Here is a 24,714-nt window from a genome sequence, read left to right as displayed (position 1 = left end):
CTCGGCGCAAATGTTGCGCCCATTGAAGTACCGGACTTCTGTAAAAAAGCTCATTCTTATAAGCAAAGTAGTTCCGAGTCAGAGCGATCTCAATACACTGCATCACAAAGGACTGTGGCGTATCGTAAAACCACTCCTGTGCCCCAAGAGCGCGAGCTGCTGCCACCAACCTCGACATCGGCTCAACGTTCTGTGATTCTGGGAAAATCACTCAATCTCCTAGTGCCTGAAAAATGAATGTGTCCGTGTGTATGGTTATGGTTATTGGTGCACCTGTAAGGAGATCCATAACCTTCAGGCCGAGTATAAAACTGAAAAAAGTGCCAAGAAAATGAATGTCACTTTGTGTAATATAACTGGTGCTCATGTAAGCGCCCCAAAAACTTCAGGTGGTTTTCCTGTTATGTAAAATAAATAAAATGTCAAGCAGTCTCTTCTTAAAATGGTGCTCGAGATAGTAACCAAACTTGTAATGCGACATGTCAGACAAAACGTCACATATACTGCGTGATTTGCTATCCATTTTATTTGACGTAATGAAGTGACACGTTTGTACTGCATAAGACGATTTAATTTGCCATTGCAAAAAACGGCGTTTGAAAACAGCAAACCAACTAAGTGTTGGATTATTAACAAGCATTTGCAATGCAATTAGTCTCGCCTTTGCATAAGTTTAGGCTATTGGCATTGTAAATGACAATGCCTTTTATTTATGTGTTTTGAAAACCTGCATGCAGTGCGTTACACACGCACTTTGTACTCATAGTCGTTGCTTACGAGAAGCAAGGCTGTCAGTAACTGCACCTCTTTTACTGCCAGCCTTGCTTCTCGTAAGCAAAGACTATAAGTGCAAAGTGTGTGTTTACACACAAACTTATGCAAAGGCGAGACATATTGCATTGCAAATGCTTGTTTTTAAAGTTGTTGTTAAAAAACAAAATTCACGCCGACATCAGGATCAAGGCAGGGGGAGGAAGCATGGAGGCGGATGGGCATTAGAGAGTGGGGGTGCCTGTTGGCTTGCCCTGGGCAGCGCGGAGCTTATCAAGCAGGAGGGGCGCAATTATGTTTTACCACCCCTTCTAAGCCCCGCCCACCCCTCATTCTTTACACTGCTAGTTCCCACAGCTCCAAAGGACAGTATGGTGGCAGAGCCACTATATTTGTAAAGCTGTTATTACAGGAGATGCGGCTCCCTGTAGAAAATAAAATACCAGCCTTTTGCGCTTTTAGAACAATGCTAGGACCAAGGCACGGGGAGGAAGTGGGGACGCAGACGGGGTTAGAGAGTGGGAGATGCCTGTTAGAGGAGGCTGGGCCTGCCCTGGGCAGTGCGTGGCTTATTGAGCAAGACGAATACGATTATCTGGGAAAATAATATGCCATCAGTCCTAGGCAAGAGCCTGGGCACTGCTTGGCTATGCGTTCTCAAGAACTGCCACCTCTCTCCAGAGGCACAGGCTCAAGACTGATTTGCATATAGCTGTCTCTGAACTGGGGTGGTGAAGTGAGCTAAAGCATGATGATGGATTCAACCCAGATCTGTGACTGGGGGTGAGTCTCTGAAAGGTTTCAGTGCTCTGTCCATCATCTCCTTGTGTTGCTTTGTTCACCCAATGTTTGCAGGGTATGCCCAGATGTGGGTCCCTTGCTCACTTTGCCACTGGATTCAAGCTTGCCTGGCTGATGAGAGCTGTTGGCCTGAAACCGGTCCCAGGATGCTTGTTTCCTGTCCAGGGAAGACATGGCTTGGCAGTTCGGGCTGGACTGTTCCCATGAGGCACATGGTCAAGACTGATTTGCATATTGCTGTGTCTGAACTGGGGTGGTGAAGTGATGGATTCAACACAGATATGTGACTGGGGGTGAGTGTCTGAAACGTTTCAGCACTCCATACACCATCTCCTTATGTTTACCTCTCTCCAGAGAGCGGGAGTCGGATTCTGCCTCATAATCAGGTTGCCAGAGCAACGGGAGGAGTGAGAGGGGCTGCAATGCCTCTTTCCTTCTTAGGAAGAAGACATCAACAAGCCCAAACCAAACCAATATCCTAACAAAAGAAGCGCAATTGCCGTGGGCATTATAAAGTACAAAAATGTTCAATAAAAACACACACAAAGGGGCGGAAGGCAAAGCATGGGGGGAGCACACTAACACAACTTTGGTATTAAGACAAGGTGGAAGGGAGGACTGCTATAATAACATTTAAGCAGCTATGGTACCAAAGCTAAACAAAGGCAGCCAGTAACAGAGCAGGAAACCAATAACAATTAAAATAGTCCACCAAAGAACATATAAAGAACCTCAGTGTAATGAGACTGTACTTAGTCCCTGCTACATGGGAGGGACTAAAGAGAAAATGGAGGGACAAAGAGGCAGCACTGATAACTAGCAAGCAATGATGTTTAAAGGACAGTGAAATAAGCAAATTAAAAGGAAGGGGATGGCTTTAAGCCAACAGAAGAAATTACAATAGGTCTCGAATGCTCGACCTAAAAATTTCAACATTATATGGTTCCCCTCCTTCTCGTCTTTTTACCAATGGTTAATTTTCAAATCCCTTTTCTCTCTATAGAGTAACCTGATGAGGCTGTCCATTGTTACCTCTTCTTTTTTTATTAACAATTGAACCTTTCCTCTCTCATATTCTGAATTCCATTGATATTGCAGGAATAGAGTTAACTAGCATTAATCTTAAAATGTCTTCTTATGCGGATGATGTCCTACTATACCTTAGCAATCCAGCCACATCTATGCTTGCAGTTTTAAATGTTATACGTGAATACTATTTCTGTTCTGATTATACCTTGAATACTCATAAAACTGAATTATTTCCCCAAAATTTCCATTGCACACCTTCAGTACTGGATAATACGGATATTATCGAGTGGAATAGGTTTTCTTGAACTACAATTAATCGTTTTGGATGTGATTATTTAAGATGTGAAGAAACAGGTCATAGGATTGAATCCTTTTTTACTTTCTGGTCAGAGATCATCCCTCTAACGAGACCTATTTGAACGCAGCGCTGTTGGTGTAGTAATTCCTCTTACCTTGGCTCACGGACACAGAGGACGCTTTCCTGCAACAGTGGGATACCTGTAACAATCGGAGTGCTGTACTTTGCCGGGACTGCGAGGACCAGGTAGCCCGGCGTCAATCCACCCGCCCCACCTGATTCCTCTTCCCGGCTCCTCCCTGCCAGCCTACTTCACGCCTCGCGGCCCCCGCTTTGGGGGTGCCGCTTGTAGGCGCTGTTGGTGTAGTAGTTCCTCTTACCTTGGCTCACGGACACAGAGGACGCTTTCCTGCAATAGTGGGATACCTGTAACAATCGGAGTGCTGTACTTTGCCGGGACTGCGAGGACCAGGTAGCCCGGCGTCAATCCACCCGCCCCACCTGATTCCTCTTCCCGGCTCCTCCCTGCCAGCCTACTTCACGCCTCGCGGCCCCCGCTTCGCGGGAGCCGCTCGTAGGCGCTGTTGGTGTAGTAATTCCTCTTACCTTGGCTCACGGACACAGAGGACGCTTTCCTGCAACAGTGGGATACCTGTAACAATCGGAGTGCTGTACTTTGCCGGGACTGCGAGGACCAGGTAGCCCGGCGTCAATCCACCCGCCCCACCTGATTCCTCTTCCCGGCTCCTCCTTCCCTGCATATTGGTATATAACGTGGCCTATCCCTGAACGCGCTAGCGGGACGCGCGCGGATCGCAACCCGGAGCGAAGCCCGGGCAAAGGGCGGACCGTCTGTGGCCGTTAGGGGCCAAAGGAGGCCGGGCTGGGCCATATCCCTTACCTCTTACTTCCAAATCTGATTAAGGTGATGCCCTCGCCAGGATCACGTGAAACTCCACTAAGGGAGGGGGGCAGTAACACAGGGACTCTGGACAATTACTTCAAATCTACCAAGGGAGACGCAGGTAAAGAAAATTCTCTGGAGAGACGCAGGGCGGAGCGGCGGCGCTCCATTGAATACATGAAGACCAGACCCTTGACAGAGATCACCCCGTATCCTATTTCCCAAGAGGAAGGTACGCCCCCCAATAGCCCAAATCCTTCGACTCTTGAGGACTTCCCCCTCTTATTTCGGGAAATTCCTAGTCCCCCTGGGTTGGTCCCTGGAAAGTCTATAGACACAACTCCTCCCACGACATGTGTTACCCCCGTTAATTTAGTTACCCAAACTCCCCCTTTGCATGCAACTAAGAAAAGTAAGCCAAAACAAAGTGCTGTGGTGGAGTTGCATAGGCCTCCACCAAGCAAACGTGGTAGGAAGTCAACGGGGGGAGGGGGAAAGCTAAACTATCCCATTTAGACTTTGGTAAAAAACATATAAACGCACTACAATCTGGGAGGGACAATGAGACTGTGCCTATTGCTCTTCCCTCCAAGGCCCCCAGCTCCAACATAGCTGTCACCAATAACGACCCAGTGGCCATCGCATCCAACATAAATCCCCCTCCCACATTTATAGGGAGTATAGAATTCCTACTTTGTTCCCTTCTGCAGCCCATTAGCGAAAGCCTGAAAAAAGTGGAGATTAGGCTCACTCTACTAGAGACATCTCTTACTACCTTGAACACCTTAGTTAGTAAGCAACCTAAAAATATGGGACCCCATCTCCCCGCAGGAAACCCTCCTAAAATAGGAGCCCCACACGATGCCAATAAAGTCCCCCCTCAGAGCGTGCCTACTGCCCCCCCCCTGCAGCCATTGATGGCTATTTCAGTCCAGGCACCGCGCAGTAACTCAATCAATAGGCCTTTACAATCAATAGACTTTGCCCCTCAAAGTTCCCAGACAGGGATTAATGGCGGCCACCAAGAAGCCGGCAGCACCCCTCTATTCTCCCCGGGCCGGCAAGCCCCAAGACCACGGAGACCAGATTTGCCGCCAGAAGCTAATAGTCTAACGGTGGTCCTAGCAGGTGCCCCCCATTTAAGACCAGGGGAAAATGAAGACTACCAGTCCTTAAAGAAAAAGGTCATTAAATGGCTAAACTGGAACTGACCCCTACCATCTCATTTTAATAATGAGATTATTATGGTTAGAAGGGTCCCTTGGTTAGGGAAGACCAGAAAAACAATAATAGGGGATTGCATCTTGGTAACTTTTAAAGATCCCGGCACTGTTCTACATATCTGTGAAGGAATAAATAGATCACTGGATTCCACTATTCAGACCCTTCCAGTATCTTTTTTTTTCCCCCCTATCCGCATGCATCATGCTCCACCGCATGATGAGTGGATAAGGGTGGAACATAGACGCAGACATAAGGACTATGTACAACGCCCAAATCTCCAATTGCAGGATACACCCTATTCTCATTTCAACCGTTTCAATTGTTTGAATGATTTGGACGGGGTTGATTGACTTTCTGCTCATACGCCAATGACCCGAGATTGCGGCTCCTGTAGTCTTTCCAAGCCATCCTCCCCGATTGTTGGTAAAACCCTTGGTCCATTGATCGATTCAGTGCTCCTGGAAGATGGCACCAGCAGACTTTCTGATCTATCTGCCCACAATGTTGATAATGCCCCTGGAATATTGAATGAGCCAGCATTTGTGGAGAACGGCTCCAGTGGACTTTTCGAATCATTGGTCCCTACTGTTGGTAATGTGTTAGAATTCCCGATTGCAGTAGAGTCTGGAACCATTTCCTCTGACCCCTCTGGCACGGCAACTAATACCCCTGAACACTTGAGGCTAATTTGCTGGAATGTTGCTGGACTGGCTAATAAACTGGGGGACCCGGACTGGGCAAATTACATTGAGACCGGAGATGTTTGTATGTTCCAGGAAACATGGGCCAGAGAGGACTATGGTCATCAAGGCTACATGTCATTCTTCATTCCAGCGAGGTGGGAAGGCAAAGGCCGCCCGTCAGGAGGGCTTACGATCTGGGTCGCATCTCATCTGGGCTGTGTGGCAACGCAGCTGTCGGCTAACTCTGAAGATATCCTTGTGGTTTCCTTACTATGGCCTAACCAAGCTAAACTTATGTTTATTAACATTTATTCTAGGCCAATGGGTATTGCAAAGGAATCACCGACCATAGATGAACTCTCCAACTTTATATCTGACCTACCGAGTGATTCATTCTATGTAGTAGGAGGGGATTTTAATTCTCATTTTGAGCCACTTCCTGGCCTTCTGGACGGGTTATCACCGGAAGAAGAGGCCAGATGGGCAGTGCCTTTAGTGGAAGCTCCACCCCCAAAGGCTTGGACCCCACTGGCACTACAAATTACAGACCTCACCCTAAAGTTCGGAATCAGAGCTTGTAATGGGCGAATGAAATCCGACATACCCAGTAAAACCACTTACAATAGGCCGGGAAGAGAGTCCCGTCTGGACTATGTCTTGGCCCAAATAGTCAAGTGGCCGACAATCCAGGATTTTAGGGTGACGGACAGGACCGATAGTGACCATAATGCACTTGAGCTTGACCTTGTTCACCCTGGACCCCAAGCTCTCGTGACTAACGCGGAAGGGAACAACCCTGCGCTCCTCCTTGACAATAGTAGGAGAAGAATCAGGTGGGAGCACCTGGTTACAAGCAAGAATAAACTCCCCATGCTCTATGATGGGATAACTCCCATCTTGGAAACTGTGGGGAGCTTGGACACCGAAGCAAACAACAAAGACTCCCAGGGCAAACTGTACAAGGCTCATGAGGACCTCATAAAAGCTGTGGCACCTCATCTCACCTGTAGTTCACGAAAACTAAAAGGGGGGCGGCAAGGCAAAACCTCATGGTATAATCTAGCATGCAGAAGGGCAAAAACAGAACTCCTTAGACTAATCAAGGAGGGTCTAGGGGGGGATAGCCTTAAGCAAAGCAGGCGAGCTTACAAGAAACTTATTGCCCACGCTAAGGCAGAATGGGAGGAAAATCAGTGGGAAGAACTCACCAAGGCCCTAGCGACCCAAAACCAACGCCTGTTTTGGAGGATAGTGAACGGGGGGTCGGGGAATTTACAATCGGCACTAGAGCCCAACATTGCCCCAGGGGTGTGGCAGGCTCACTTCCAGACCCTATACAGTTCTGAGCCGGGAGAATCTCCTGCTGTTGTTGAGGTGGGCTGGCCGGACTGCGAAGGGGAGCCAATAACGTTGGACGAGGTCACCGCAGCCATCTCAGGACTGGCTTCTGGAAAGGCGCCGGGACTGGATGGACTACCAGGGGATATGTTTAAACAGGAGCCCTTTGTTTGGGCCCCTTACCTTGCCGCCCTTTTCAATGGAGTTCTTGGGGGCATGGAAATCCCTAGTACTTGGCTGGGGGCAGAGGTGGTCCCCATCTTTAAAAAGGGCTCGCCTCTCCTCCCAGCCAACTACAGACCAATCAGTTTAATCGACGTGGCACAGAAACTGTTTGGTAGGGTTTTGCTGAATAGGCTCCAGGACTGGATGGAGGAGGTGGGGGCCCTTAGTCCCTACCAGGCGGGATTTAGGAAGGGGGTATCCACAGTGGACCAGGTTTTCAGACTGAACCTGATCTATTGGAGGACAGCAAAATTCGAGGGCGATAGTCTGTACACAATTTTTGTGGACTTACGGGCCGCCTTCGATCTGGTGCCCAGGGGGAAACTTTGGAGCGTCCTGGCAGAGATGGGCGTTCCCCCGGACATCCTATTGATCTTACAGAGGCTGCACCACAATAATTACGCCCGAGTGAGGTGCGGGAGGTCGGGGGAACTGACTGATAGATTCCCCGTTGGCCGGGGGGTAAGACAGGGTTGTGTGCTGGCACCAACCCTGTTTTGCCTCTTCGTCAACGGGGTAATCGCCCATCTGAATGCCACTGACTATACTGACGCCCCCAAATTAAATGGCAGCAGGGTGCCCGCAATTATGTTTGCGGACGACACCCTGCTGCTATCCAAAACCCCTATGGGTATACAGAGGATTCTCGACTCCTTCGTGGCCTTCTGTACTGATAGGGGGCTGGAAATTAATGCGGCAAAAACCAAATTCATGGTTTTGAATCCGAGCCAAAAACTGCGGCCAAATCCGCAATTGGGAACCGTACGCTCGAGAGAGTAGCCACCTTTGAATACCTTGGTGTGACTCTCAACGAAACCATGACTTGGGGATCTCATCAGAGCAGGGCTAACCTCAAACTCATTCAAACTACTGGGGGTTTCGCCCGGATGATGACTGGTTCATCATACCGTCCATTGGGGGCACTAATCCAGATATACAAGGCCCAGGCCAGGGGAGCAATAATGTATGGGGCGGAACTATGGGGTCACACGTCTTGCCGGAGTCTGTCATTAACGGAAAACAAGTTTATAAGACAGATAGCCGCACTCCCGCCCAGCACCCCGCTCCTCCCCCTGAGGCTTGATTTGGGTTTGCGACCGTTAGCTGATGAAATAAGCCTGAGACCCATAGCCTTCTGGCGTAGGCTATGGAGTAGCAATGATCTTGCAGAATACCGGGCGGAACTGGTCGAACTTCTGAATCACCCAAAAGTACTTAATATCCCTTGGGTTAAAAACATCCTAGCCACCTGCATGGAAATAGGGCTCCCTGAATTATGGACTGAGCCAGCGAATGCCGCATCAAACATCTCCAAAAAGTCCCTGGCTAATGCATACCACGAACACAAATTAGCCAGGGCCCAAGCCACCCAGGTAGAAGGGTCCTTATCCTCCGTGTTTTTGCAAAGCAAGGATCTCTATAGGTTTGAGAAGGTACTGGATCCTATTTCCCCTGTACTGGCCCGAAAGCTGTTTCTCCAATGGAGATACGGCACACTGCCCTTCCGGTCTTTTACAAGCACCTGGTCACCGGCTTCCACTACAAAGCAGTGTCCGGTTTGCGATGCTGCGGAGGAAACTGACCTGCATGTGGCTTTCTTCTGCCCAGCCTATAAGGTAGCACGAAAATACTGGCTCCTCCCGCTGATAAGGAATATGGGTTGCAGGGAATACGCACCAATGTACAGGATTTTAAAATCTGATGTCTCTGGCCCAACTGTCTTTGCATTAACAAAATTTCTTACCAATGTTTGGCACACGCGTAATCGCATTTTAAAGGCGTTGGGTCCCTCTTAAAAATTTGTTAGTCTTTTTTAGTATATACATTCCAATGGTTTTATCTTTTTATGAAATGACTTATTTGTGATTGTATATGTGTATTGTGTATCTTTTATGGCCAAATGGCCGAAATAAAGATTGGAATAATAATAATAAATACGGATATTATTTGGCAAAAAGAGAAATATAAATATTGAGGTGTACTCTTTTCATATTCCTTAAAACATTCTTTTACTCTCGATTGTGATATTTTAATTACAAAAATCACAGAAAAAATTTGCGAATGGCCCCCATTACATTTATCTTGGTGGGGGAAACTTAAGACCGTTAAAATGGTATTAGCCCCAATTATTATTTACACTTTATCTATGATCCCTGTACATTACCTCTCCTTTTTTATATAAAATAAATGGATAAGCTTATTTCCAAGTGTATTTGGAATCATAAGCCACCTTGTATTGGCCATACTAAACTTAAACTTTCCAAACCCAATTGAGGATTTAGTTTGCCTGATTTTCTCAAATATCATAAAGCATTTCTCTTAAAACAAGGCTCACTTTGGTTTACTTGTATGGATGGACCTTCGATATTCCCAGAAATGGTTACTGATAGAACTAAATTTAGTTTCACCATTTCATCTCCCCTCACTTTTGTCTATGTTCAATTCAAATGCATTTTTTTTAAATCTTCCCCCATCATAACATCCACTAAACAGATTATTTCTGATGCTTCTTTCTCATTACGTATTTCAGATTCTGCTATGATTTCTCTCCTATACTAAAGTTTAATCATACTATCTCATTTTGGAAAATATGGATTTAAGCTGGTATTTTCTTCCTTCAGGATATTTATGAAGAAGGTGCTTTTAAATATGAAATTCTCTGTAATGTCCTACTCATCAGCTTCCCAAATGTACTACCCCAAGTTAAAACCTCTGTTTCAGTAACATGTATTCAAGCTTTTTCAGCTTCCCAACATGCTGTCTTCAAATTTTACAAGCAGCTAAATTGCACAAGTTTTTCCAACGTAACTTTTTTTACCACTTTTTGGAATGCAGAATTTGTATTAAATTTTTCGTTAAATAAGTGGAGACAGATATGGACTATTAATATTACAGGGTGGTTTCCTGTATCATTATCACAAACTAATGCTTTTATTTTATTCAATTGTCTAGGGACTCCTTATAAATTATATAAGGCTAAACTTGTTGAATCCTTCCTTTGTTGGCATTGCAAATTGCAAACGTTATGAGGGTGCTTTCAAAGTATGGTCTTTTTGAGTGTGCAGTAATATTTCAATTTTGTAGGAGTGTCTGGGATATTATTGTTAAAATACTTCCCATCTCTGAGGCTCTTAATTACAATATGCTTATTTGTAATCTCATGTTTTATCGTCTACTGTATTGGAGTCCCATTCTAAACTTTTTGATCTTCTTATTTCAATTACTATTAAATCCATTACCTCCAATTGGTAGTCAGCTGAAGCAATATCAGTCCAGGCTTGGTGGTCTTATATTACTTTTGTTAGAAATGGTGCCCAATTGTCGTATAAGGGAACATGTAAAAATACATCTTCATTTCAACAGTTATAGAAAGAATTTGATGATTACTTATCTATAGAATATGTAGTAACACTATTTCTTATTTTCTAGACATTGTAGTATGACTAGTGTTTTGAGAAGCAGCCTCGTTTGTTCGGTATACAATCCTTATAATTGTATTGCTTCTATGACAATTGTAAACTTTTGGTATATAGATACTGCTATGACAATGTTTTTATTTACTTTAGTATTGATCTATTATATATACCAACATTGTAAATTTTTTGTTTTGTCCTTGTTTGCAAAAACCCAATAAAATATGTAGAACTAAAAAAAAAGAATGCCATGCCAGGCCATGCTATTTCATTAGTAGTGGCTTTGCATCAACATTTCAGTGCAGAATATATTTTGCACCATAAAAGCTGATTGGCATTGCTCTTTTTACCATCTAGACTCGCACGAGTGCCTTTGCTTAATAATAGTAAATGTAGGGCAGGGAGTTTCAGTTATTTTCATGAACAACTTTACCCCAATCCATATAGTCTGATTTAAAGTTCCTTCTTTAAACGAGTGTCTAGAACATTGGATTGTTTTTAATGTTGCTTCAATTTTTAAATCAAGGCTTGTTGTAAGGAAGGAGGCAAGAGATTCTGCACAAGAAGTCAAACTAAATGTTGTACCTTTGTTGCACCTGTTTGGAAACTGACCAGTTCCATGTTTTTCTAATAGGAAAATAGTACAGCCTATGTACTATATAATGATGCCAGTCCAAACTCAAGAAATTACAGCACAAAACCTGGACATACCAAAGGTAAACTCTTTCACCTCGCTTGGCATGTTTATTTACTTCGTTTATTTGGAAAGAAACCAGAAAATGTTGATTGTTTCACCTCAGTTGCATTATATAAGTATCCCAGCTAAGCCGGTTTTGCATATTTATTTATGTTCTTCTCATTTCAATAACATTGTATTTTCTGTGAGGATGTAACTGATGGTGAGTGAAGCAGACTGTTCTAATTCCAGTAAAGGTGATTACAGTATACTGTGCTAAATATTGAAGCAGCCCTTTGATTTTGTATATGAGCACAAGGGTGCAGAAGCGCTTACTAGATGCAACTGTTGAGTCAGCATCACTAGGTGCATTTGAATAAACTGTTTTTGAAGCCCTTATGAGTCAGCAGAATACGTGTGCAAGAGGATACACCCTTACTTAATGCAACTGTTGAGTCAGCAGCACGTGTGCCGTCCTACAAGCTGGTACTGGATGTCACTGTTGATTTTCGACTTTTTTCTTGATCAGCATAAAGAATATGTTTCATTATCAAATACTTTATTTAATACTCGTGGTTTATGCACATTTCAATAAACGCGAACAAAATTGTTTGTAAGCATACCTGTTATCTTTTGCACAATCCCAATTACTTTTCGCTCTCACTAAAAAGTACATTAATAAAGAGTATTAAGTACCAGCAAAAAGGTTAATCTTTAGCTGCCTTTTTGATTCCCCGAATACTGAAGGGGTCTTAATTCTCTTTGTTAGTTTCCAATGTGTATGGGTAAAATGATAATGTTTCAGACGGGGGAGTAATGGAGCAAAATAAATAACAATGAACAATGGTATTAGTGGCTGGTGATCAGAAAATATCAGCTTGACCTGAAATTCTCTGTAGCTTTGTGAAGATATCTAAAGAGAGAAAGAGAAACGGGCTCCAGACAGTGCAGGTTTTCCCAATAGAATACTGAGGGGCCTATTTATGAAAAAGTCATGCGGTGCAGATCAGCAATTCACCTTGCTGCGCTTGACTGCATGGCAGGGAAAGGACAGGAATGCCATGTATTTGATGCAATACAGCTCATTCCTGCTTTATCCTCTGTGCTGGCGCCCTTTTAGTTTTTTGTGCAGGAAGGGACATATTCCTTTTTCTATGTGTGCTGCAGAATGTAGCGCACATAGAAAAAGGAAGTAACAATGAGAAATAAAGATATTTCTCCTCTTCTGGGATTTCGGCACGTTCCCAGATCTAACAATTCTTGTAGATCTGGGAACTGATTTGATTTGATTTTATATGTGTAAAACTCGTACTAATGCCCGGAGGCATCTAGGCGCTGCCCACACTAAACAGAGAGATTACAAGGTATAAAGGAATCCTAAAAACATAAAATAATGCCTAGGAACACCCATGCAATGCCCATGGAACACCTTCTCATGGTAAAGTAAGACAAAGCAGCGATTGGCACTGCGTTACCTTACTCAGAATTTATGGAGCCAATCAGGGCCACGCGAAGAGGCCTTGCATGGCTTCATGAATCTGACAAAAAGGTTGCTAAAGATTAACCTTTTTGCTGGTACTTAATTCTATTATTTAATGTACTTTTCTTCTGAGAACGAAAAATAATTGGGATTGTGCAAAAGATTTTTGGTATGCTTACAAACAATCTTGTTCGCATTTCTCAAAATTTACATTAACCACGAGTATTGTGTTTGATAATGAAACATATTCTTTATTCTAATTAAGAAAAATGTGAAAGAATACCACAGTCCGGTGACTTTCAAAGTGAGGAGCTGTGTAAAAGGGTAGAAGAGTACACTGCAACTTCACTGTGAGACTCACAGGGAGGAAAAATCTAACCGCAAACTATAGTGGGCACCCCCCCTGTTCTTCGCATTGCGAGCCCCAGGTTTCCCCCAACTAGGCTTAGAGCTTACGTAGTCCTCCTACATTGCCTGGGAGCATTTGGGTAGGTTGCCAGTTCTGTGTACACTCCAACATTTCATTATCCCATCTAAAACCAACCAATGGCTTTGGAGATAAATAACTTAAGGTACACTCTTCATGCATGATTTCAAATACATCTTCTCACCCTGTAGCACTGAGGGTGGCCTAGGGAGCAGAGAGCTCAGCCATGACAAAGAGACTTCAAACATTGACCCTATCTCTTTCTGAAGACTCCTGCAGCAGGAACTATGTACAGGGTAGACCTGTTGCTATGATACTGTACCAAGTAGAAGATGCCCCATAAACTCACTGATCCACATTTGACAGTTCCTATATTACAGAGAACTTAATGCATAATTGCACTATAATACCATGAGTTTTCAGTGAGCAGACAATGCACTTATTTGTAGTCGTCTATCAGGAATCCATCTTCCCCCGTTTACGCGCCTGAAAATATCCATCATGTTTCAGGGTGGGCTCTTTGCCCCATTTGGAAGGGAGAATTCTACAAGGGAAAAAAGGAATACAGCAAACAAGCGGCACAAACCAAGCATATGAGGCAGAGGTGTGGATGCATAATTCTAGTTTTTAAAAGTTTGTAACATGATCTCTGGTCTCAGCAGCAGATGAGAAGAAACAACCCCCTCATCACAGACACAGACAGAACCCACACGTGTTTCTTTACCTGCAAATTTGCCAATAGCGCGATTTTGCAGCAATTAGTTTTTTTCAATTGCTTTTAAACTGTGGCGGGTTCCCAGAGGGACCCCAAGACCAAGGTTTGGGGTCAAGGTATTCCTACTCCTGCCACTTTTTCTTTTTTTTGGGGACTTTGCTGAAGCCGACTCCCAAGATGACTGCCAACACTTCCTGGTTGAAGTGCTGGGAGCCAACCAGAGCTCTGCACTTCCCTGCGCAATCTCATTATTTTTTGAGAAGGCATAGTGGCCACAGATATCACTAACTATATTCTCATAAATTTCTCAACAACTAATGAATGGATTTACACCAAATAACAAAAAGCGTACCAAAATCTACCTTTCTGGCAAATCTGGTGTAATTCCGTTCAGCGGTTTGGACTGTATGTGTGTTGACATGCCCTTAGTGAATTAACATGGGAAAATTCACTATTCATATGCATTCATATGCACTAGCGTACGCCCACTGGGGGCAGATATGCAAATGAATAAAACCGGAAATACAAGGGTGCCGATTCACAGAAATAATTTAAGACAAAATCCTAAACTTACTACTTTTGATATTCGCAGAAGTTAGGATTTTGTCTTAACTTTGACTTAAGACAAACTTAAGACAGACTTAAAACAGACTTAAAACAGACTTAAAACAGACTTAAGACAAACTTAAGACAGACTTAAGACAGACTTAAGACAGACTTAAGTTAGGATTTTGTCTTAAATTTGTCTTAAGTCTCTCTTAAGTCTGTCTTAAGTCTGTCTTAAGTCTGTCTTTAGTTTGTCTTAAGTGTGTCTTAAGTCTGTCTTAAGTCTGTCTTAAGTTTGTCTTAAGTCTGTCTTAAGTTTGTTTTAAGACAAACTTAAGATAAATCCTAACTTCTGTGAATACCAAAAGTAGTAAGTTTAGGATTTTGCCTTAAGTTAGTTCTGTGAATCGGCCCCAAGGATTGCAAGCTTCAGATGTGGTTTGTTCTTAGGCCAGGAAGAAGGGGTTTTTGGACCTTGAAACGCATTGGCAGCAGAATTACAAAGTGGAGCAGTGAGGCATGCTGCATCTTAAAGCCAGCTGGCAGAGCGATGTCGAGTGGGCTCCCGTTGCTTCAGGGCACTTTGGTTCTAAAATGTACACACGGCGGCCCGGCCGTGGGGAGCAGCACCATCACCAGCTGGGAGAGGAGTTTGAAACCAGCTGTGTGAGGCTGCAGTTTTGAACTTTTCAGGACCAGATTAGCACAACGCTCTTCATGCAAATTGAGCCTGCCGCATTGCTCTATATCCTACCATACGCAGGCCTGTGGTGCTTACTGGAGATACCTGGTGGGCTAGTTGGCCCCCAGGGGCCCTCAGGATTGAAGGGTACTTAATTCCCCAATTTAAAATGCGCCACAGGGCGTGTTTGCACACCTCACCTCAGGCCCCACCCCCTCCCTTTACCACTGTGCAAACGCGCCCCGAGGCACATTTTAAGTTGGGGGATGAAGTCCCCTTGAATCCTGAGAGTCCCTGGGGTCCAACTAGCCCACCATGTACCTCCAGTAAGCACCACAGAGCTGCGTTGCAGAGAGGTGTAAAAATGGGCGTGGCCTGGACCACCTCTCTGCAACGCAGCCCTGTGGCGCTTACTGGAGGTACCTGGTGGGCTAGTTGGCCCCCAGGAACCCCCAGTATTGAAGGGGAATTAATTCCCCATTGTAAAACGATCTCCGTGTTTTTTTATTTTTTATTTAGAAGGGCGTGGCCCCCCTTCATTTTACTTTTTTTGGGCCCTGGGGACCCCATCCCCCAGGGCCTTACCCCCATTTAAATAAAAAATAAAAAATTGAATAGGAAGGGGGCCATGTGGGCCCCCCTCCCCAGGCCAATTCCAGCCCCGGGGACCCCATCCCCCGGGGCATGACAACATAAATATTAATTTTTAATTATGGAGGGGGGCTGCATTGCCCCCCTCCTGAGGTCTCTATTGGGCCCGGGGACCCCATCCCCGGGGCCTTTATTTATTTATTTTTGGGCGAGGGAGGCTGCATGGCCCCCCTCCCGGGCCACTTCTAACCCCGGGTACCCCAACCCCCGGGGCTGCCCTCTCCGTTGTGGACCATGGGGGGAGTCCCAATGCCCCCACGGTCCCGCCGGCTCCCCGCGTCCTGCGGGAGCCGGCATTGCTTTTCCACATGGGGAGCTGCTAACATGCAGCTCCCCATGTGGAAAAGCAATCTGCTTTGCTTCATTGAAGCGAGAGCAGGTTTCCCTGCTCTCACTTCAATGAAGCAAAGCAGTTTGCGATGACAGTCATTGCAAACAGCAGTGTCCCGGGGGTGGGCACCCCGGGACACTGTAGGAGCCAGCCCTGGGGGGTGGCGGTCCCAAGTGCCATCAAGGGCTCCAGGAGGGGGGCCCGGCACCCCCCCTCCCACCTATTGCACCGGGGCTCGGCTGGTCCGTTACGAACCCCCTATTTTAAATATTAGTGCCCCGGGGAGGTGGCGGTCCCCAGGGCGTGTAGGGTGGCTCCAGCCCTGCCACACAGGTGTTAATTTTTTTAAATAGAAGCCCCGGGGGTGGCGGTCCCTGGGGCAGTGGGGGGGCCGTGTGCCCCCCGCAATTATAAATAATAAAAGGCCTGGGGGGTGGCAGTCCCCGGGGCTTGGGGGGCCTTATCGGCCCCCCCACACATTAAAAATAAGAAGCCCCGGGGTGGCGGTCCCCTGGGCTGCGGGGGGGACGTGTGCCCCCCGCAAATATTTATAGAAAGTCCCAGGGGGTGGCGGTCCCCGGGGCTGCTGGGGTCTTCCTGGGCCCCCGCAATTACATTTGTGAATGCCCCCGGGACTTGGCCCACCCGGGGACTAAAGAATAACGAAGCGCGGGAGCCCGCGCTTCGTTTTTAAAAAAATGCGGCCGAAATTCGCGCTGGGTGCGCGAATCTCGCCAATTTTTATTTTTGTACAAAAAAAAGCTTTTTTGGGCCCTGGGCGTCCTTGTTGGACCCCCTGAGCAGGCCTAGGGGGTCAGGGTGTTTCTACCCTGCCCCATTTTCTTTTTTTTTGCATTTCTTTTTCTGTTTTCTTGTGCCTCGGTTACCGAGGCACAAGATGGCTGCCAACACTTCCTGGTTTGGAGTGTTGACAGCCAATTAGAATGCAGCTTGTGATCGGGAGGATGCACGGATTCTCCGCGCCTCTAAGTATCAAAACTTTTATTTTTTATTTTCTCAGCAACTACTGAACTGATTTACACCATTTTTAAAAAGTTCGCTCTCTGAGCCAAGCAGTACCTTTTTGCCAAATTTGGGGTAAATCCGTTCAGTAGTTTCAGCTGTATCCTTGCATAAAGTGTCCGATTTTTTTACTCTTATTTTTTTAATTTCTCAGCAACTACTGAACGTATTCACACCATTTAAAAACAAAAGGTCTCTTTCTGAACCAAGGGCTACCTTTTTGCCAAATTTGGTGTAATTCTGTTCAGCAGTTCGAGCTGTAGTCGTGTCTAAAGTTTCCTATGGGAAATAACATGGAGAAAACGAGTTTAGGGACCCCCCTTTTTTCTTGGCCCCGCTTGGCGAATGACCCCGAAACTTTCAGGATAGGAGCTGACCGGAGCGGGACCAACGTTTTGAAAATTTCACAAAGATTCCTCAACCGGCGCCAAAGTTATTGGGAAAAGAAAAAACGCTTTTTGAATAGAAACAAGGTCCTAACTATAACTACCTACTGGGGACCGCCAGTAGGTAATATATATATTGCTATACAATCTATATATATATATATAATTATTCCTGCTTTTACAACAAAATTCATTGTAAAGGCATCCGTGGTAATGGCGTACTCATTTTAAAGACGTTTGTTGTAAATGCAGGCATTGTAAATACTTTGCTGTTGTAATGCCTTAGTTGTAAAGGCATCTCATTTGTTATGAAGGCAGTTCCAGCTGAAAAACATGCTTGACTATTAGTCAAATGGCGGAGAGTTGGGTAAGAAATGCAGACTCACTGTCACTTTTTGAATAAGATTAATTTTATTGTGAAAAGATAAAACATTAATACCTGTTTGACAAAAAGCTGGCGAAAAGTGGTATTCAACATTATTTAGGATCAGTTTTATATCTGGGAGTTTGACATAAGTTGTATTTCAAATTGTATTACCCATAAATTTTACTGTATAATTGTATCGCAATAAAGATAGCCATTTAGTCAACTAGATAAAACACACATTTGAATTAAGAATGCAGTTCTGGTTACACAGTACCCGGAGTAGAAGACTATTCAATGCCCTGCATTTTGCTATTAAGAAAGAGACCACAGAAATATTGTAGTCTCCTAAAGTCAACTCTTTCTGTTTTCTCAATGATGTTCTTCTAGCTTATGTGCTCTCAATCCCTGATCCTAACCGTATTTCAGTACTTTGCAAGGACTTTTTGTCACTCACTCACTCCCTCACTCACTGAATCTCTGAAATATATAGATGTGAAACAATGCACACAATTGCAGGCATGTAGGGTATGGCATAATATGGCATGTGGGTTCACCTTGCCAGTGGAGGCTGCTCACCAAGAAAACTGGTGGAGCGAATAAGTTCAACGCCAAAGTTCTCTTTCTTAGTTCGCTTTAAACAATGTTTAAAATGGGACACGATTAAGAGCTCTTAAGTTGAGGCTGAAGGCACTGCGAGTTTTTCGCAGTGCCTGTCAATGAGTTAAATCCACTGTAAATACAAATTATAAGCCTGATTACGAGTCTAGGGGTCTTGTGACCGCCAGACTCACGCAGGCGGGCCACCATCCGCCGTATTACGACTGTTAAAGTCATAGGGGCGGTGGACCCCCAGCTACACCAGTTAACAGTCGTTCCCTGGCTGTGGCGCAGGATCGCCAGAACGCATTATGCTGAGCAGGGACTGGACCGGTTCGGCTCAGCATATTGTGAGTACCTAGACCGCCAGCCTTTTCATGGCAGGAACAAAGGGGGCCCTACAAGGAGCAGCAGTAAAAAATAAAATGATAATACATTAATTTGGTTACCATTTTGTTTTTCACCTACCTGCACTTGCAGCAGGAGGGCGACGCTTCTCCACCCTAATGGAGGGGCCGCCGCTGCACCGTGTCCTGGGTGGTTATCATATCAGATGCCATGCAAGCTAGATATAGTGTATGACAAATTTGCATTAAAAGCACATGCTCTTTTGGTAATTGAACGTTTCCTGTGACAGGTGTATACCAGTACCCTGGCCTCAGATTTACATATCGTAGTGTTCATCTCAGCTCAAATTACTGCACTAAATTTTGCAGGCATGGTGTTTGCTCACACAGTAAGCACAAGAGGAAAGAAAGGGCGTGCAGATGTCTGGTTCAGATGTCCTCCTCCCAACTGACTTCTACAGTCTCTCCATTGAACGTTTAAGAGATGACTTGAGAAAAGTGAGCCTCCAACAAGAGAAAGTGCACCCTCCATAGCCACCTGCTGGTTTCACGCATTTTATGATGAATGCATCAAGCTGTTTCCTTGTTCTACGGTGTCTATGTTGAGAGTCAACCAGATAATGCTACTTGCGCCTGTTCCAGACAATTCATGATTTTTTTCAGGACATATTTGTACAGTCTTGAATAAACATTTTCACCGCCCAAAATGGCAGTTTTCCTTTGTCACTGTTTATATGCCATGTTTGCTCTGGCCGAGTTTGCAAATGGCCTGGAAAAATTGACCAGCGTTGGTACAAAATTACTAGTGGCCATACAATATTGCCTCGTACCTATGCAATATGTGATATAGTTCTAGATATCCTTTTATCTCCCTGTAATATGATCAAATTACTCTATCGAAAGTATCAAAAAATTAGCTTCTGGATAAGCAGGACCAGCGAATTAGATAACAAGGCTTGGACAGTATATGATTTGATGACCTCTGCTTTGAAATGCATGTGTTTTCTTCATTTGGTATAAATCTAACACCCAACTTATGAAATTAGGATATATTGATCTGATTTTATTTTTATATGATTTACCCCTACCGTATTTATGTATGTTTTTAACTGTAGTGTAACTTTGGGTTTTACTAATCCTGTTTGCTAATAAAATTAACTTCAGCATTCAAAAATGCAATGTGTGTGTGGTGTGTCTGAGCCACAGGTCGTTGTTGAAAGAAGTCTAGAAACGTTAGTTTTACCTACATTTGTATACTTGATGGTATAAGCTGTTGACTTGGAGTCAATTATGTTTTACTGATGTGAGTGCAATATTAGGACATGTCTGTTAGGTTGCAAAATGCCTAATTCTTGTTGATTAACCAAAGAGAAATGATTGAAGGTCACTATTGTTCCAATCGACTACACCTGACCAGTGACCATGAGGTATTTAACCCTGACGCAATAGTCTGTTTCTTTTTAACTGCTTGTCACTTACACCATGCTTTACAATGTGCATTTTTCTTTTCAGATTATTGAATACGTTTTTTTTTATTCTGCAATGTGCATTAGTGCAGATCAGAATACGAGCTTAGAAACTACATTATTAGAAATTAATGATATAATTTCAATTATTCTTACTAATTTTCTTTTTATATATTTATTAGCAGTTTATATGGCGTGGACAGGGCCCAGTGGGAAGCCGAGGACACGGAGTTCACATAAAAAGTTTTGTAAAAATAGTACAGAATGCGATGCAATAGAATATAATCCTTAATAAAATATCCAAACAAATGTAATACAGTAGTTGAAAGTACTAGCGCCCCTCCATGCAGTTTTCTCATCAATAATTTTGCTGCAAATGTTGCAGTGATATTATCAATGATCTCAAAGAAGATGTCATAAGTGATGTAATGTGTGGGGTAATTAGCAGTGCATGGTGAGGCTACAAGTTATAGTTACCTTAGTGCATGAGTTGTAGTTATTTGAGATAATTGTAAATGGTGAATTTCAGTGCTTAAAATTTTAGAGTTTAAAACATTACGTTGTTACTCAACATTCCACCTAACTATAACACTAGTTTAACCTTTGGGCTTTTCAGTGTATTTCTAGGGTTTTTAATGTTAAGTAATATTTAATTACCATGTGGAAATCTAAATCTCCATCACTGAGCATGGCGTTTGCCAAAGGGCCTTGCCTGTGGCCAGTCACTGTGGCTAACTCCCAAGAGGCAGCGAACTCCACACCCATGTGCGATGAGGAGGTTGGCCACAGGGCCTACCCCTAGGGACCCCAACCCAAGGACTTTGTTTTAAAGGGAAGGGGGTCCACGTGGTACCCCTCCACGAACATATTAAGACCCTGGGGATACCATCCTCCAGGACTTTTTTTTTTATTAAGGGGGAACCGCATGTCCACCCTCCCTGAGTCTTATTACGACCCCAGAGCTACTACCTAAAACAAAGGGGAGGGGAGCTGCACAGCCCCTCTCCCTGAACCTTATTTGGCCCTAGGGACTGCCATCCCCCCGGCTGGTTTGTTTATTAAAGGAGAGCGAGCCGTGTGGCGCCTCTCCCAGAGCTTTGTTAGACTCTGGGGATCCCATCCTCCAAAGCCATTATTGGCCCTGGGTACCCCATTGCCTGGGGCCCTTATTTCTTCAAGTTGGGTGTCCTGGTGCCCACCCAGGGCACCCACCATATACTCCTGGGGGGCATGCAGTGGGAGCCTGCATTGTTTCTGCCCATACACATCTCTCTGGACGGGAGTCATATTTTGATCTGCTCACTGTGGGTAGCGAAACAGATCAAATGTCTGCTCAAAGTCAATAGGAGCAATTTCAAAGCTCCTGCGGGCTGGGAGCTGACTTTGTGTTTGCTTCCGCGTGGCAGGAGTTTTAAAAATGCCCCCATCAAGCAGGAGCAAACACAGGTTTTCCTACCCCCACCGGTATGGGCAGGGAAACCACTATGACCTGGTAGTGGTTCCCAGTCAATCAATCAATCAGGTAATTTTAAGTGCACCACTCACCCGTGAGGGTCTCAAGGCGCGGTGGGGTGTGGACAGAAGTTCCGATCAATCGAAGAGCCAGGTCTTGAGAGCCTTCCTGAAAGAGTTCAGGGAGGGGGCACATCCGATGTCGATATGGAGCTCGTTCAGGTTTTGGCCGCGATGTAGGAGAAGGCTATTCCCCCTGTTCTGGCTCTGTGGATGCGCAGGGTTTCAGCGAGGGTGCACTTTGTAGAGCAAAGGTTTCTTTTGGGTACATGGAATGTGATTCTCTCGTTGAGGTATTGGGGTCCCGTGTTGTGGAGGCATTTGTAGGCTTGGGTGAGTATCTTGAAAGTGACTCTCTTCTCGACGGGGAGCCAGTGGAGGTTCTGTAGGTGTTGACTGATGTGCTTGTGTCGGGGGTAGTCGAGGACAATGCTGGCTGCGGTGTTCTGTATCATCTGGAGCTTGTGGGGTAGAGACTTGTTGATGCAATCGTAGAGGGCATTTCCATAGTCCAATTTGCTGGTTATGAGTGCGTGGGTGACTGTCTTCCTTGACTCGGGGGGGATCCATTTGAAGGTCTTTCAGAGGATGCGGAGGGTGTTGAAGCAGCTGGATGGGACGGCGTTGACCTGCTTGTTCATGATAGGGAGGAGTTGAGTATGATGGCGAGGTTTCTGGCGTGGCCTGTGGGGGTCGGAGGGCTGCCGAGTGTGGTGGGCCACCCGTTGTCCTTCCATGCTGACAGTGGTTCAGAGTATGAGGACTTCTTTCTTCTCCGAGTTGAGCTTCAGGCAGCTGTTGCTTCTCCAGGATGCAACATCCTACATTTCTTCCTGGAAGTTGAGTTTGGTGGTGGTGGGGTCCGTGGTGAGGGAGAGGATGTGCTGGGTGTCATTGGCTTAGGATACTATGCTGTCTAACGATGGTGGCGAGGGGAGCCAGGGTCATAGCTAGTGAGCCGGCGCTGGAAGATGGGGTCCCCAGGGCCACTAATTGCTCAGGGAGGGGAGCTGTGTGGCCCCACCCTCCCTTTTCAAAAGTTTTGCGGCCCCAGGGTATGGGGTGCCTGGGACTTTAGAGGCTAAGGAAGGGGAGCCCAGGTGATAGGTACCCGGTGCTAAATATGACCAGGGGTTGTGCGCCCCCTCCCCTAAAACAGACTTTGGGCTCTGGGGGATGGGGTCCCTAGGGCCACAAGTGGCTTAGGGAGGGGGGCATCACAGCCCCTTCCGCTCAAAAATAATTTGGGCCTAGGGAATGGTGTTCCCGGGGCCGAAAGCAGCCTGGTAAGTCGGGGCTGCGTGCCCCTCTTCCACTAAAAAGATGTCATGCCCTGGATGATGAGGTCCCAGGGCTGATGACAGCCTGGGAAGGGGGACACATGCACTCCCTCCCCCAAAAATAAAGCCTTATCCCCCGGGCCCCCAGTGGGTGTTTAATAAACAAGGGCTGGAGTCATTAGTTGTTTTTTCTAAAATGTTGCCATGGGCTTGCGGATCCTCTGCAGAGTCACAGCAACATTTAAAAAATGTTTTGGGCCCTAGCAGGAGATCTGTGATATCTACGGAGGTTCTCCATCCCTAAATATACAAAGTATTTGAGCATCAATTACTCAAAAACGACTGGAAGGATTTTCACCAATTCACAAAAAGCACTCCTTCTGGACCATGATCTAGCTGTCTGCCAAATTATGTGTAAATCTATTCAGTAGTTTACACTGTAGGTGTATCTGAAATTCATATGGAAAAATTAATGGGGAAAACCCCCTTTTTTTTCCTCAGTTCCCGAAAAAAAGGACGTCCCAAAACGTAAAATCTCCATTCATTTTCCATAGAATTCTTTGAGACGGCCTACAGAAAAAACTTTGTAACACTGCCCTGGGAAGACTTTCAGTGGCCGTTGCATGGGTCTTTCCACGCAACTCCCATGGTTTTTGACGCATTGCCAGATTTACAAGTAATTGCAAACCTGGGAATGTGCCAAAAGGTTAGGCCTTCCCAGGGGAGGTGTAATGAAGAGAAATATCTCTATTTCTCCTTGTTTCTTCCTCTTTCTCTGTGTGCTGCAGAATAGAAAGAGGAATATGCATCGCGGGAATGTTTTTGTGCAGTAAGGGTGCCCCTTCCGGCACAAAAACAATCCTGTATGCAACCCAGTCACCATTGCACCATGGTGCAAGGCGGCCTTCTTTGGCATTAGGCTGGCAAAGGGCTCCAGTGCAGGGGAAAGGAAAGGAAGGTACTGTATTGCCTTAAATATGATTCATTCCTGCCCTTTCTGTGTCGTGCAGCATAGCAAGGTGACTTGCTGTACTGTGTCACTTTCTCATAAATGAGCCCCTTCATTATTTACATAGCAGAAATGATGTACTTTTTGGCCATCAGTTGTTCAAATAGCAAAGAAATTCTATTATTCACCTAAGTAGTAGATAACATGCACAATTTGGTCACTTTACGCAGAGAAGCTTCACTATTTACCTAGCTACTGTCTAAACAACTGAAAGTATGAATTATTATGCCAAGTGCAGATTTCAACAGGCACATACTACCAGGTAAAATACAATTGGCACCCATCTCCTTTTGCAAGTTTGCTCTAAATCTAGCTTAAATGCAATTTGCCCCCAAATAGCACTATCTAATAGGTTTAAAGGACCCAAAACCCATCAAAGAGAATGTATGAAGGTTTCCACCCTAATGTTAATCACAAGGCACAGAATGCCACTCCATTGTACCAAGACACAGAGTCTTGTGAAGCCCATTTTGGAGATGTCAAGTACTTCTCAAATTATCCTGTTCCTTTTTTCGAAGCTTTAATTAATAAAG

At 45.1% G+C, this 24,714-nt stretch overlaps 1 protein-coding gene across 1 annotated transcript in view; it reads left to right on the top strand.

Annotated features, from left to right (window-relative positions):
- Window positions 1-24,714, top strand: part of LOC146834536 (deoxyribonuclease-2-beta-like) — a 278,688-nt gene that overhangs the window by 70,021 nt on the left and 183,953 nt on the right. The window contains exon 3 of the mRNA XM_085600118.1: window positions 11,321-11,402. Within this exon, the coding sequence (XP_085456244.1) occupies window positions 11,321-11,402 (82 nt within the window). The remainder of the gene's footprint in view (window positions 1-11,320; window positions 11,403-24,714) is intronic.

This window comes from Triturus cristatus, chromosome 4_2, assembly GCF_964204655.1.
Source record: "Triturus cristatus chromosome 4_2, aTriCri1.1, whole genome shotgun sequence".
NCBI lineage: Eukaryota > Metazoa > Chordata > Amphibia > Caudata > Salamandridae > Triturus > Triturus cristatus.
The sequence above is the reverse complement of the archived record's forward strand: the minus strand, read 5'-3'. Positions and strand labels throughout refer to the sequence as shown.